This window comes from Callorhinus ursinus, unplaced genomic scaffold (genome assembly GCF_003265705.2).
Source record: "Callorhinus ursinus isolate GAN/ISIS: 27379988/994484 unplaced genomic scaffold, GSC_fseal_2.0 scaffold50, whole genome shotgun sequence".
In the NCBI taxonomy this organism is placed as follows: domain Eukaryota; kingdom Metazoa; phylum Chordata; class Mammalia; order Carnivora; family Otariidae; genus Callorhinus; species Callorhinus ursinus.
This window is the reverse complement of record NW_027397112.1, coordinates 1,017,752-1,032,664: the sequence shown is the minus strand read 5'-3', so window position 1 is coordinate 1,032,664 and position 14,913 is coordinate 1,017,752. Positions and strand designations below refer to the sequence as shown.

General features: G+C 42.8%; 2 protein-coding genes and 1 non-coding gene across 6 annotated transcripts in view; 1 reads left to right on the top strand and 2 right to left on the bottom strand.

Annotated features, from left to right (window-relative positions):
• Positions 1-2,383, top strand: part of COG1 (component of oligomeric golgi complex 1) — a 17,303-nt gene extending 14,920 nt beyond the window's left edge. The window contains exons 14-15 of the mRNA XM_025890015.2: positions 1,441-1,482; positions 2,127-2,383. Of these exons, the coding sequence (XP_025745800.1) occupies positions 1,441-1,458 (18 nt within the window). The 3' untranslated portion in view covers positions 1,459-1,482; positions 2,127-2,383. The remainder of the gene's footprint in view (positions 1-1,440; positions 1,483-2,126) is intronic.
• VCF1 (VCP nuclear cofactor family member 1) overlaps positions 1-14,913 on the bottom strand; it is an 18,109-nt gene extending 3,196 nt beyond the window's left edge. For 2 of the 4 annotated variants that reach the window (XR_003211778.2, XM_025890020.2), the window contains exons 1-3: positions 14,547-14,913; positions 9,960-10,059; positions 1,385-1,447 (exon numbers count right to left, since the gene is read on the bottom strand). Coding sequence is in view for 3 of the 4 variants with exons in the window: in XM_025890020.2 (XP_025745805.1) it covers positions 1,385-1,447; positions 9,960-10,059; positions 14,547-14,767 (384 nt within the window). In the remaining variant the exon portion in view is untranslated. The remainder of the gene's footprint in view (positions 1-1,384; positions 1,448-9,959; positions 10,060-14,546) is intronic. The other 2 variants (XM_025890022.2, XM_025890021.2) reach the window with 2 other exon arrangements.
• Positions 1,871-2,004, bottom strand: LOC112837611 (U4 spliceosomal RNA). Its single transcript, XR_003211781.1, has one exon. It is a non-coding gene; the product is annotated as a U4 spliceosomal RNA (small nuclear RNA).

The following is a 14,913-nucleotide window of genomic DNA, read 5'->3' as shown; positions in this document are numbered from 1 at the left end:
AGCTCAAGCCAATACCGTACTGGAAAGAATCAATGCATGAGAAAGTTAGAATTCTAGTAATTAACGATCTGGTGTATACTTTTCTTAACTTGATCTAATTCATGCTCCCTTACACAACGACATTTGTTTCAAAGTCCGCATACAACTATGTAAAATCTACACGTAAAAAAAAAGACTGGAAAAAAATCTGGCCGTAGTAGTTATGTTAAAATGGAGGGATTAAGTTGCTTTTTTTTTCTACCTTTTACTATAATATTCTTACAATGTGGTTATTATGTATTTTACTATAAAATTAAACATATAAATAATGTTTCCTAAGGTAGATACTTTAAAAGTGATTTTTTAAAATACTAGTTTATTCATTTTTGAGTAAAAGTTGCCCCTAACAGTGTGTACAGAAACATCTGAAACAGCAAAGAAGGCAATGTCCATAAAAGTTAATCCATTTTTTTTAAAGATTTTATTAATTTATTTGACAGAGAGAGACACAGCGAAAGAGGGAACATGAGCAGGGGGAGTGGGAGAGGGAGAAGCAGTCTCCCCGCGGAGCAGGGAGCCCAACGCGGGGCTCGATCCCAGGACCCTGGTATCACGACCTGAGCCAAAGGCAGACACTTAACGACTGAGCCACCCAGGCGCCCCGATAATCCATTCTTAGTAAGACTTGAAGGATCATCATGGTCCATAGGTCATCTGGAGCTACTTAACAGGTTACATAGCCCAATGCCCACAAATAGTAAAAGACAACCTGTCTTTCTACAAAAAAAAAAACATGAAAAGCATTATAATGGGCTGGAGTCAGACGGCAGGGTTAGCCGCAGCAGCAATTAAATAAGACCAGGGTGCCTGGGTGGCTCAGTCAGTGAAGCATATGCCTTCAGCTCAGGTCATGATCCCAGGGTCCTGGGACTGAGCCCTGCGTGGGGCTCCCTGCTCAGCGGGGAGCCTGCTTCTCCCTCTCCCGTGGCCTCTCCCTCCCCCTCCCCCTGCTGGTGCTCTCTCAAATAAATAAAAATTTTTTTTAAAAAAGTACTTAAAGGGCGCCTGGGTGGCTCAGATGGTTAAGCATCTGCCTTCGGCTCAGGTCATGATCCTGGGGTCCTGGGATCGAGTCCCGCATCGGGCTCCCTGCTCGGCGGGGAGCCTGCTTCTCCCTCTGCTTCTCTCTCTCTCTGTCTCTCATGAATAAATAAATAAAATCTTTAAAAAAAATTTAAAAAGTACTTAAAGACTTAAGAAATCAAATAAATTCAAAACCAAAAATTGTTTTCCATAAAAGCTTCTCCTAACCTAGAGGGGAACAGCCCAGATGTGCGGTGCTCCCGCACCTAATAAGGTCATGAGTAGTTAACGAGTCAGCTACTACACTAGATAAGAAACCCACCGCGCAGAACACTTTGTTTCCTCTTAGTCTGTTTTCTTTACTGTTTTTCGTTACAGGCACTGTCTGAAAATTAAGGCAAGAACTAGAATCAGTTTCTAGTAAGTCAAGTTTCCATCTCAAATTTTATTTATTTCACACTATAATAACAAAGATGACATTATTCTGACAAAAGGTAAAAGTTCCTTTAAAAAAAAAAGGTTAGAAAAGATTTCTGTACAAACCGTGAAAAGACGTGATTTCTAGTCCTAATTTTAAAAACTTCATGTAAAAACATGGTTTATACCAACTTTATAAAGACAGGTACGCAAATGTTTAGTGTGGCCTTGTTTAGAATAGTGAAAAAGTGAGACCCACCTACATGTCTAGCAATAGGGAAACTGGTTATAACATATGCATATAAGGTATACTCCGTGAATTATAACTGACACTGAAATTCTACTCAGCTATTAACAATAATGATAGAGATGTATATATATACCACGAAAGAAGTCGTCAACTTTTTTTACAGGTTGCAAAACCATATGTACAGTATGCCAACTGTTTTTTTAAATGTTTTCAATTAGCAATAATCACACCACGGATAAACCTCATTGGCTACGATACTGTCACCGCGCAAAGCTAAATGTTTTTTTTTAGTATAGACATATGTGCACACCAGCAACAGTCTGGAAAGATATATGTATATATATGCCAGAATATTCAGAATTTGGACCATTTTTTTATAATATTTTTGTATATACAGCTTCTACAAAAGATTTCTGTGGAAAGAAAATCGATCACAAGTAAAGAGAACTAAAAGAATGTGGCTACAAAACAGACCTTCAGGTATTTTCTAACTTCAAGACGGAGACTTAAAAACTATACTGATACTGTCAGTAAGATTTGCAGAAGACTTTCTTGCCTCCTTTAAGAACCTCTAAAACTGCTTCAGTTGTATTGACTTGCATTGAGCGGGCCAATGCTACTTTTAAACTAATAAAAGAGAGCCTATCTAGAACCTGGGAATCAGTAAATGCCCCTTACGTGTTATTTTAACATTTACAAAACTACCTATGTAGTACTACTGCCATCAAAGGTAAAAGCAAAACATCTCTTTCAAAGATGCTTTGGTTCCTATTTTCTGCCACTTGTGACCAGTCTTCTCACTACCAGGGAGGCTTTCAAGAGTATCTCACTCTCTAGGGATGAACCAGGGGTTTTGAAACTGAGGGGGAACCCATTAGCAGCCAGCACAGAAAAAGAAAACAGAGCAGAACATGAAAAGGGTAACCGTTCTGTGAAACTTGTTTTATTGCTCATGAATGTATTTGGTGTTGCTGGGTCACAAAATAAAACATTCCTATGGGACAGGGTCAAAAAGTTGGGAAGTTAGTGTTGTTGGTCTGAATACTGCCAGTGAGGTCTACTTTATGGGACAAGGGTAAGGCCATTATTTCCTTCTAACCCTAAAAAGTAAGTCTCTGTCAATGTTTTAAGATCTGCACAGAAGTCAGTCATTTTGTTATAAAACAAAAAAAAACAAGATGAAAAGAGAAATTGTATTTTCCCCACTTAACGGAGCTTTTTAGTATCAAGTTGCTTGGGAGGGGGCACTCCTTTATAGTACCCGGTTCTAAAAAGTACAACTGCTAAACGAGGACAGAAGCGTTTACCTTGTTACTAGCACTGTTCTCAAGAATACTTTTATCAGACTTTGGGACTACTAAAGAGTCCTCAAACAGGAACCCCGTCCCGCTCCCCTGCACCTCAGAGAGAGAGACACTGTGTCGTGTCCCAGCGGGCAGTTACAAAGCTCCTTCTCTTTCCTCTGGATTTTCAGTTTAGGCTTCATGCTGACATCTGACCCAGGTATTTTCAAGACAGATTTATATTACAAATCAAAAGAGAGTACGGTCACACTCTGTGAAATAAAAACCCCTTGCATATCCATGTGTACGAGCACAATAAAGTTACATTTATGCCAATTCCAACCAACAGGGATCTCTCTAAATACATCAAGGCAACTCACGTCCCCGTGGAGAAGATCTGCATGCAAAGCAAGGACTCTAGGTTAGCTTAATCACTCACGAAACCTTCTAGTGTGTCTCTGGAAGAGCGGACGCCGGGGCAGGACAGAGAGAACTATCACGAGTCGGTCTATTCAGGAATCACCTGTGGGCTCTTTTAAAAAGCGCACCTGCCAGGGTCCCGTGTGGCTCTGGAAAACCTGGCTTGAGTGTGCACAGACTGTTCTGAAGGCCAACCACTGTCCACACAAACGTTCACGTGCCCGCTGTGTACAAGATGGCAGTTTCACTAGGGCGACTTAATCAGTCAACAAGAATGTGTTGGGCTTAACCAAGAGTATGGTGGCAACCCAGACATGGGGACCGATGAGCCCACCACTGCCACCGTGGTGACGGGAATCTAGCAACGGGCTGAGAGAACTAGGAGAGCCGCCGTAAAATGAAAAGTATTTGAACTGGGCCTAGAAGATTGAGGAAGAGTTTTAGTAAGCGGGATGTGACCAACTGGGAGCACGGTAGGAGCAAAATCAGAAGGAAGGAGTGTTTGGGGACGTAAAGCTGATCGTGTGGTGCGGTGGGCCACTCCAGGCACAGTCAGTCTGACAAAATATCCAGGAGAGGTTATGGCTCAATGATCAAGTGCTCTGAAGTCTGCACCTAAGGCCTGCTCAGATCACACAGGAGGGAGGGGTCTACGCATCAGGCAGGAAAGCAGGCCCACGGGAGGACCACAGCAGTGTGAATCCAAGGGGATGTGTCACAGCCCAAGGGGAGACGGAAGAGAGAAAATGAGGGAGACAACTGAGCTGGCAAGTACTAGGTGCTCAGTGCGCATCTGCTAAACGGAGACAGCACTGGTGAGCCTTGAGCAAAGGTTCAGGGGCGTTGGGAAGGAAACCGGGATCCAGAGAGGGAAGGAGGGAAGGCAGGTGGGTTACCAGCCAGCCGGGCTGAAGGGGCGGGCCAGCTGCTGGGAAAGGGGGAGAAAGCCTGCAGATGGGCTGGGTGGCGCAGAGACCCGCGAGGAAGGGACAGGCCCTCCGTGGGCTCGTGTCCGGGGGACACAACGCTGGAGAGACTGTAAGAGAAGGAAGGCAGACTTGGGAGGCTTCCGGGGGCCTCGACAAGGAGGGGGAGTAGACAAAGAAAGGCGGAGGGGCACTCCCCCAGCAGAAAGGAAGAGCACGTGTATATATAAATCCTGACGCAGAGGACAGGGACATTAAGGAGCTCATGTTCTCAGTCCCCAGGGCTCAAATTGTACAGCAGGAAGTCAAGAACGCCGGGCCCCTCGGCTGGGCCTATACCCAGTTCCATTTTCCCAGGGGGTAAAGTCAGTTTAAGAGAGGACCCGTGTATACCCATGGTTGAAACAAAACAACTCTAAAGACAATTCCTGCTAATAATCTTTAGAAAGCTCTCCAGGCAGGAAGATTAATTACGGAGTCTCTGCTTCATAAAAGGAGAGCCAGAGTATATGTGTCTATTTATTACCCAGAGTTGGATGCTTTCTCTTCTTAATTAGAAAAGCAGACTAGCAGTTACCTGATTTTCTCTCAAACCCCAGCTTCCCACTGCCTCCAGCCCCCCGTTCACTGGTGCTTTTACGTTTATGCGAGCCTCAAAAGACCCAAGAATTCCAGCTCCCCAACTGCACGTGCCCTTCCTGGGGTCACAGTGAAGTGCCGTCTACGTCCGCGGCAGAATCTGGAGTAAGTGCAAGAGATGACCCTAGCCAAGTCTGTCAGAGCATCTAACAGAAAACTCTGCTTCCAAAGTGCCCAACAATTTGAGAGAGCTCCAAGTCCGCTAGTATCAGTGAGGCTGTAAGATTCCGAATGAATACAGAGGGCTGATGAAAATCTCTTCTAACTATGCAAGAAAAGACAATGCAGGTGGTCACTCTTCTGTGTCCCTGAGTAAACAACCTACGTTTCAGTTTCCCTTACAAGATGAAGTAGGACTGCACAATGGTTTAAATTCCTTCTGAACTAAATGTTCTATGAATACTTCATTTTGTTTAAAACCAACAGGCCAAAAAATAACCCTGACCTGTAGAAAAACATGTGTGTACATACACTCATTTCTTAACAAACTTGACATTCAGTGTCAGTAAGAAACCACCTGGTGCAGCTTTTCATGCTGTGGGCTGAAGCAATGTATTACTAACACTTCAAGGACTTACACCATGAGCATAGTTTCTTAAAACATACGCTAAAAATCAGACTAATTTTGGAAAGGCCTGTTCCTCCACTTTGAATGGACCATTTTAGAAGGTAATTTCAGAGTTTATTTGCTACAGGGTTTTTAAACACAACACGTACCCTAATAGTTTCACCAAAAACAGTTCTCTTAGGAGGCACCTACTACCCTACAACAGACTAAAGATGAGAATGGGCAAAAACTGGAGCACCTGGGTGGCTCAGTGGGTTAAGCGTCTGCCTTTGGCTCAGGTCATGATCTCAGGGTCCTGGGATTGAGCCCCACAGCAGGCTCCCTACTCAGCAGGCCTGCTTCTCCCTCTGCCTCTGCCCCTGCCCCTCCCCTGCTCACTCAAATAAATATAATCTTAAAAAAAAAAAGAGAGAATGGGCAAAAAACTAAGAGCCTTAAGAGACTTTTTAAAAGATTATACTCAATATTCCCATTGTCATCTAAATTCACACTATTAAAAAAAAATCACCTGATATTCAGCTAATTCTTATCAGTTAAGATACATGGATTTAGAGAACCCTAATTGTAATGATACGTGGGTTCCCTGGTTGTTATTTTTTTGTCAGATCTCTGCAATTGCACTAAGAATACCCTTGGAATTTTAGGGTTATGACATGAAAACTTTCCCCTTCTAGCAGGAAAAAAAAAAAAAAGGCAGAGGCTGCTCGAAGTAAGCCACTCCTGTTTTTTCTCCACATTCTCTGTTACTTCATGGTGATCTGAAAAATTAAAATGGTCTTGGTAGGTTAAAGATCTCTAAAAAACAACTCCACAAACTGAGATCTTCGCATTTAAAAAATGTTCTGCTTCTATTTACTCAGGTAGCAGCACCTTTTCCAAGGCGTGCACCTTCGTAACAGAAGCCACATTTATGTGGAAACGTCTAGGAGAGTTTGCAGATAAAGATATTAAAACTGAAAGCAAAGAGCATTCCTCTACTACAAATTAAGATAAAATTCAAACCAATAAGGCCACCCCTAAGAGAACAAATTTAAACGAAGTTAAATCTAGCTAGTTTTTCCCCATCCAAATAACTGTCCAAGATCAGGGAATGTCACTGCCTTTGTACAGGACCCAAAAGGAAGACACAAATTGATAAATGATTTCACTTTTTGCTCAATGAAGAGAAAAATGAGCCTGACTTATACATTCATCTAGCATGGGGTTACAAAAAAATTTGTTCCCATACCAGTAAATTATATCTCAACTTTAAAATAGCATCCTAAGGCTCACAACTCATTGAATCTAAGTCACTGGAGTTAAAATTAAAGGTCTTTGTTTCAAACACCAATTAGAGTTTTGAAAAAAACCTTTAGACCCCAATTTCTTCACAGATCTAAAATTGCTTTCAAGCTAATACTGTATCATAACATTTACTTGGAAAAATATTTTCCAGCTAAAAGATAAGAGGAGGAAAATTGTTCTTCTCTGTTCCTGTGATTTGAGAGAAGTCTAGAACCTAGCTGCCTCTGGATATATTTAGCAAAATCTCTCAGAACTTCCGTCCTGTATTCTGTGCAATGGCACATACCATGGTCAGGAACAAAGAGCTCACCAGCCAAGCTCTGGGCTCACCAACTCTACCTCTTATTAGTTGAGTATCTTTGGGCAAACCACTTTACTTGTCTGTGCCCCAATTTTCCCATCTGAAAAGCAGAGATAATACCGCCTACAAAAATGACAGGAAGAAAATGCACAAGTAGATTAAAAGTTTCTCTTTACGTAACTAATCGGGCAAGTCAGTTCACATTCTTCACCTTCATAGTATCTAGGAAAAGAGGTATATACTATCTCCATTTTACAGGTAATTGTGATTTACGTGTGGCATGCATAATTCAAACACCTTACATCTTATTTCCCAGTACTTGGCAATATTATTACATTTAGGAGAAAAATGTAACTTTTGGAAATTAATTATAAAAACAACTTTAATTATCTCAGAATTAAAGCAAACTCCTTCCAAATGAAAGCTCTTCAAGTCATAAGAAAAAGAATTCTAAAATTAAGTATTTCAGGAAAGACACAAGAAACAGTTTCTCTTCACTGAGCTAGGCTTAAGGAAACTTACCTCATTGGCCCTACCTTAGAATTAAAAAAATAACATTTTCATTAACATTTGATTATGTAAATTAACAAAAACAATAATCCACTAATAATGAATCATTTTATAATTTTCCTTTTTATACACAATTGTCAAAAAGCAGCCAAGTGCCCCTAGACTTGGTATTTTTGTGCTATAAACACAATGATCTATTCCAGTGGTGAGGATTCAATTGTTCAGGGCTTAACTTTCCATTTTAAAGGTTTTCCCCTGCTTTTTGCTTCTCTAGCCTTCCCTTGGTTGACTCGGCCTCATTACTGGTTAATTCCATCCCTGGAGAAGCACAGCACAAGAGGCTACACATTCAGAGCACTGGGAACCAGTCAGTCAGCTGGGTGAAGGGGATGGTCCTAACCGTCCACGTGGGGTCTACCAGTGAGTTCTGATACCACAACAAATAAAAAGTGCCTGCGCTGCTTGTTAATTGTAACAAAGGCAAGCTAGTCCATCTTTCAGAGTAATGATTACAGAGTGGTTTAGCCGCTCTGTTTCTTTGAACAAGGAAGAACAAGATCCATGAACCAAGAAGTTGAATAACAATACATCGTTTGCCTCTGTGGTATCAATGCACAGGTTTTAGAGAGGGGGTAAAGTGATTAAAACAAAACAAAACTACTAAGAGTCTTACTGAAAATAAGAGATCAGAAGTGTTGCATTTTTTTTTTAAATGACAATTTATAATCCTGTTCTCAGGCATCACGACTGGAAACATAAGCTAAACATAAGTGTTTTGTATTGTAAATGATCAATACAAAGAGTTAGACCGACTGAGCCTCTGAACTAATGTAAACATCACTTAGCAGGATCTGCACAGAGACACAAGTAAGGAAACACTGATATGGTGAAAGTAATCACTGCACACTTTTTAACAGACTTATAATCCAAAATAATGGAAACTCAATGACTGTCACAGTTTTATCACTGGATGCTCATGGAAGCCTCTAATCTCTGCTTTTCTTTCATCCTCCAATCGTCACATTAAACAAAAGCTCAACTGCTTTTTTGTTAATCATTTTTTAAAACATAAGAAAAAGGAAAAAAGCATGAGAGAAGATTTTTAAAAGGGGGACAGGAGTTACAGAAACTCAAGTGTCCACACAGAAGGAGCTAATCTGCACTTACTGTTTCTGAATGTGTATGACCTATGTGAGAGTTAACTGATTTCATCCCCCCTGAGAGGAGTAACTTTGGATTTCCGGTAAAGACTGGATGTAGGTCAAATCCTATTATCAAGAACTAATTAAAGTACGAATTATTTTGGTTGTGCAAAAACTGTGACACGCAGAGTTGTGTGACACAGAGGTCTGCTCTAAGTTATAAGGCTCAGACTTAGAGATCTCTGCCAGCAAGGAGCTTCTCAATCAGGGTGACCACTCATTAAGGGTCACAATTTTCCAGTAACACAGACGTCATTTGAAGGTTAGCCTCCTTTCCCTCTGTAGGGCAGCCCTTGGAGTGCACACAGAAACTCTGCCGCCAGTATGCACACTGAAGCTCTCTTTTCAGGAAACCAAAACTTCAGGAGCTCTTTCCCCCTCTCCCCGCTTGCTCCCCTCCACCCTGCCACCTGCAGGAGCTCTTTTAGAACAACATAAAAAAGCAGTAATGCTTAAAAACAGGATTTTGTGTACACACGCATCACCTATTCTGAATGTTTATATAGTTCCTCATAAAGACGTGTGAATGGGGCGCCTGGGTGGCTCAGATGGTTAGGCGTCTGCCTTCGGCTCGGGTCATGATCCCAGGGTCCTGGGATCTAGTCCCGCATCGGGCTCCCTGCTAGGCGGGGAGCCTGCTTCTCCCTCTGCCTCTCTCTCTCTCTCTCTCTCTCTCTGACTCTCATGAATAAATAAATAAATAAAACATTTACCAAAAAAAAAAAAAAAAAAGACATGTGAATGAAAGCAACCAAATATACTTGGCTTAAGGATAATTAATGGCTCATAAACTATTAGAAAACAGTTGGTTTCTGAAATTCAACTAGACAGCTCAAAGATGAGTTTTCAAAGGTCCATGAAACTTCTAACAAATTCTGGGCTGTGTGTATGTATTAATATGTGCAGACATACACCACTTTGCTGGGGAGAAGGTGCACAGCTTCCTCAAAGGGGCCATGACTCAAAAGAAGTTGAAACCACTGCAATCAAGTAAGATCACTTTTATTTATTCGAAGAATAATTTTAATTACATGAAGAAACTGGGTTATTTAGCTCAAGTCAATGAAAACAGCAGAGACTCTGAACACACTTCCTACCTCTGTGTCCCAGGAATCATGAAAGACAGGGTTTCTACTACTCCTTTTGGTCTGCGGGGGAAGATGATGGTCTTCTTCATTGCCATTCCTTCTCCTTTTCCTGAAATTAAATCACAAGGAGGAAAAAAAAAATCCAACAATCGATCTTTTAGACTCTTAAAATTGTAAATCATGACAACAAATTTGCCCTCTTGCCTGAGAAAACAGAATTCATCATATGCTATCCCAATAGGTAAAAAGTTAGAAGTACACCATCGCTGGGCACAAAGAGTGAAAATATAAAATAGCAGCAGTAGGGGCGAGCTTAAATTAGTACAACTGATTTCTAAAAAGAAGCTTGGCAACTTTAAATGCCTACTGGGAATAAGTAAGTGCAGGGTGATGCTAATGACTAAGCTTCCAAATTCCACCTAATTAAGGTTATCTTCCCTCTGCATTTCCTGAAATCACAATTTCAGGTTACCTCATCTTATTCCCTTCCATAGGACAACATGTAAGACAGGAGTGGCTGCCTCTGCCCATGTACCCCCAAAATCCTAATGAAAATGGTGCTACACAGGGATATCATCAGAGGTTCATGTGGGCTCTAATCTGCAGTTTTCTTTCATCCCTGATTTCCCCCCAATTATCACAATGCAACAAAAGCTCAATGCCCTCTAAAGCATTAGATCACCCTTCCGGACCATCACTGGAAAGGCTGCTCTGAGACACATTAATTACATTATTCTCTCTACACCACCTAGTATTATATGTTACGTCACCAGATTGTTACTTTGAGTTTGCAGCACAAGCTGTTCAAAATTTTCAGGTTTAAGGAAAAACTACATATTAAGAATTAAGTGCTCCTAGAAGGGCTTCTAAGCCCCCGTTTAGAAGACAGAAAATAGAAACAAATTAGAGGAGGTAGGTATCATTTGAAGGCAAACTGCCCGGAACTGTGCTATCCAATATGGTAGCCACTAGCCACATGCAGTTATTTACATTTAATATCCAGTTCCTTAGTCACACCAGCTACATTTTCAGTGTTCAAAGGTCACAGGTAGCTAGTGGCAACTGTACTGGATAGCACAGAGGACATTCCCATTGCTACAGAAAATGCCACTGGACCACACTGGCAAGAGGCCAATTTATACAAAGCAGCATAATCTATTATAATGAAAACTCTTAAAGATTCAGGTTTCTAAAGCTAGAGGAAAAACAGCTTTGGGGAAAGTACTGAATTTGAGCACCCGGTATCTTCTATAGTCGTATATTTTCTATGCGAGGAGTGTGGCATAGTGGGGCAGGTCTATAATCCAAAGGTTTTGAGTTGAGGTCTTGATACTGGAGAAAATTTAAGTTATCACCCTGAGCTCAATTCCTTGTATTCTGCAATACTCCTGTACACTGAATACATGCAACTTTATTAATGAGTACAGATTCAGTTTAGGCTTGGAATGATAAATTGTGAGTGTGTGGTTCCGATCAAGCATTAACCAACCTGCAAAGGGCTATACCACTGACCTCATTCTAAGACTCAGTTGTTTCTAAGATCATCATTTCTGCTCCCTAACCCTTCTCTCAGGACATTAGATCTTAACCGCACATTACTGTGAAGTATGTAGAGGTTAAAAACTAGGTGAAAAGCAGGTTTAATACTCATTTAAATGGATGTGCTATTACTGCAGACTTGAACCAAATAATTATTATTTTCACCACGATATGATCAGAGAATTTTTTTGGAAAAGAGCTGCAGTTACAGAGCAAGGTCCAACAGAAGACCAGTAGCCACCCCAGGGAAACTCCCCAAATGCTGGTCCCCAAACTCTTCTCTTATCAATATGCCAGCAGCTGACTGTGCTCTGGGCTGCTGAGCCACTCTAACCACTTATGAGCCTGACCCAAACTTTCCAACATCCTCTTTTATAACCCATGGTATATCTCTGCAGTGACAAAATGAACATCAAGGAGGTTGTCAGGCAAAAAGGTTGTGAGAACAGAGGATGAGCTGGTTTTGTAGATTTCAAGTAAACTCTGGGAAAGTCACATGAAATATCCCTGCCTCATAATCAGCTGCTTTCTCAAGGTATCCCAATCAGCTCCTGTAGGGGGCCCTCTCCTTTGGATGGTACTGAGTAAGAATGACCCCTCCTGTTCTTCTCCTTTTTCTAGGCTCTTTGTAGATTCTATCCTTGAAATAGTCCTCTTTCAACAGTATTGTTAGTAATTGCCAAGATTATAGCTTCATGTTCAACCGTATCCACAAAGTCAGATTATAGCCTTCCCCATTAATGCCATAGACCAGGTTATAATTTTAGCAGCCACCATATAATTGATTATGTTCTCCCCAGGCATCTAGTTACAAATTGTTGTTTAGCATCTGTTACTTTTAAGGATGGTTGATTACATCACTGCTCATCCTTTCATTTCTTTCCAATCTTCCTGTCATCTAGAGACTGAACACAGAAGAAATCTTAAGAGTATGGAGACTAGTGTTTTTCAAACTTTTTTTTTCTTATAGTAACAGAGCCCTTTTTTTCTATCAGGAAAAAAAAATCATTCAATATATATATGAAATAAAGGACTTGTTTTGGTTAAAGTAGGGGTTTCCTTGGCATACATCTACCCCTCTATGGCCACCTCAGTATATTTTAAAACAGTCTGAAAAATCACCATCTCAGACCAACCCCTTATCTTTTTTTTTTTTTAAGATTTCATTTATTTATTTGACAGAGAGCGACACAGCGAGAGAGGGAACACAAGTGGGGAGAGTGGGAGAGGGAGAAGCAGGCTTCCCACTGAGCAGGGAGCCTGATATGGGGCTCGATCCCAGGACCCCGGGATCATGACCTGAGCCCAAGGCAGACGCTTAACGACTGAGCCACCCAGGCGCCCCAAGACCAACCCCTCATCTTAAAATTGAGGAAACAGATCCAGAAAACTGAGCTGACCTGGAGATACGATGACAGCAGGAGCTGGAAGAGCTGGTCCATCATATTCCACAGAACATGGGGTGAAAAGTAGGTAAGAAGCCCCTGTCCAAATCACATGCGTTTCCTTTATAGCAATGAAGTTACCAGTATAAACGTGTTGAGGTTATTTGCGTACTGGATAAAAGGCATCTGCTACCAGTATAAGCACATTCACATTTGCTTATCCAGTGATGGATAAAAGGAATCTTTCTGCAGGAAATATTTAGACTTTTGCAAATATGAGACATCACAAGAGACTATTAGAAGTATAAACTGGGTTTGGGAAAGAAAACAATAGCAGTTGGATCTGGCTTACTACGCCTAAGGATCTTGTTCCTAATTCCAATAGCAAGTCGGTAACTGGGCCCCTAATTTCAAATCTAGTCCATTCTTATTTTCTATACAAGCAGGATTTATGCCCCCACTCACTATATACCCAAATCAATAATCCAATGCAAAAGTATGGGTGACCCCAGATTTTCACTATCCGACCAAATAACTTCAGGATGCTTTCCAGAATCTTAATCCCTGAATTGACCATCCTCCAGAGCAAGATCTTTGTGGGAAGACTGTCAATCAATCACATTCAGAGCCAATGAAAATATGGAACAACAAGAAAAAATCCAGCATAATCTACCAAGGCAAACCTATTTTATTCACTTGAGCTTCAGTGAGACTATCGGGAAATAATGAAAGAGCAGTGAACCTGGAAAGACTCGAGTAAACCGGCTGAGCTCTCTGTTTCCTCATCAGAAAAATGACAGTGTTGGACTTGGTGATCTACAGGTTTTCACTTCAAATTCCACGATGAGGGGTTTTTCTAATTTGAAGTAAAGTTGCTCCTCTTCATTTGGGGTACCCAATCCCAACTCTCTCCTCCCCAACTTCTTACAGGAGGAAATGAGGAGAAAAGAAAGAAAGAAAGAAACTGCAGCTTGATCCGGACTCTATTCTGCACTCGTCAAGCAAGCACAGCACCCCTAGGTGAAGAACCGGGTCCTGAAGCCAGGCTCAGTGGAAAAGTAGAGCATCGCGATACAGCCCTACCTCCCGCCTTCGGAGTCAAACGGCTCCGCATCCAAACAGTTTAGAATCCTGCCTGTTAATGCTACAAGCCACTTTGCTCATCTGCCCTTCCATGTCCACAACCGTCCGAGGGCACAAATTCTTCCATCTATCCCCATCCTTCCCTGCTACAGAGTTAAATCCAATCCTTCTTTCTGACCTTGGGGAGACGGCAGCTCCCCGCCCCTGCCCCTCAAAGACGTCCTAGGGGCTCCCTCTCAAAGATCAGACATTCCTCCCATCCCCCCACCCTCCTAAATTTAGGACAGGGAAGCTTTAGGGCCACTGTCTCTCTTCTGGGACCGTTCAGTCTGCATTCCAAGTAGGGAAAGACGAGGAAGGGGAAAAAAAGACGGGGTTGGGGTGGGGGAGACGTGGACCCCGGCGAGTCACTCCTCCAGCACCTCAGGAACCAGGTACTTGCGCATCCCTCTCCCTCCTCCCCCGGGCCGCGAAGCACCCAGATGGAGACCCTCAGGGCTCACGCTTGCTCGGACCCCCGCTTCGCGCGCCCCTTCGGCTCCAGCCCCCGGCGAGGAGCTGGGAAGGAAGGGGGTCCCTGTGGTCTCACCTGGGGCGGAGGCGCTCGCTCATGGCAGCCGGTGGAGGGGAGCGACGCGGCGCCGCTCCGCGAGAAGAGGGAACAGAGGGTGTTGCGTTCCGGCGGCCACCACGCCCACCCCCTCGGGCCTTGGCTCTAGCCGCGGCGCGGGTGGACGCCGCCGGCGGTGAGTACCCCTCGGTGGGACCTGTACCACCGCTACTTCCGGCGTCTGCTCCGCGCCCCCCCATGTCGCAGCCGCCGTGGTACCGCCCTCTCGCGGCTGCGCAGTGGCGCGACCGCGGCCGCGCCGACCGGTAACCCCGCCCACGGGAAGAGGCGGGCTCGGAGTGGGGAGGAGTGACTGAGAGCTTCTGGGAGAGAGGACCTCACGAGA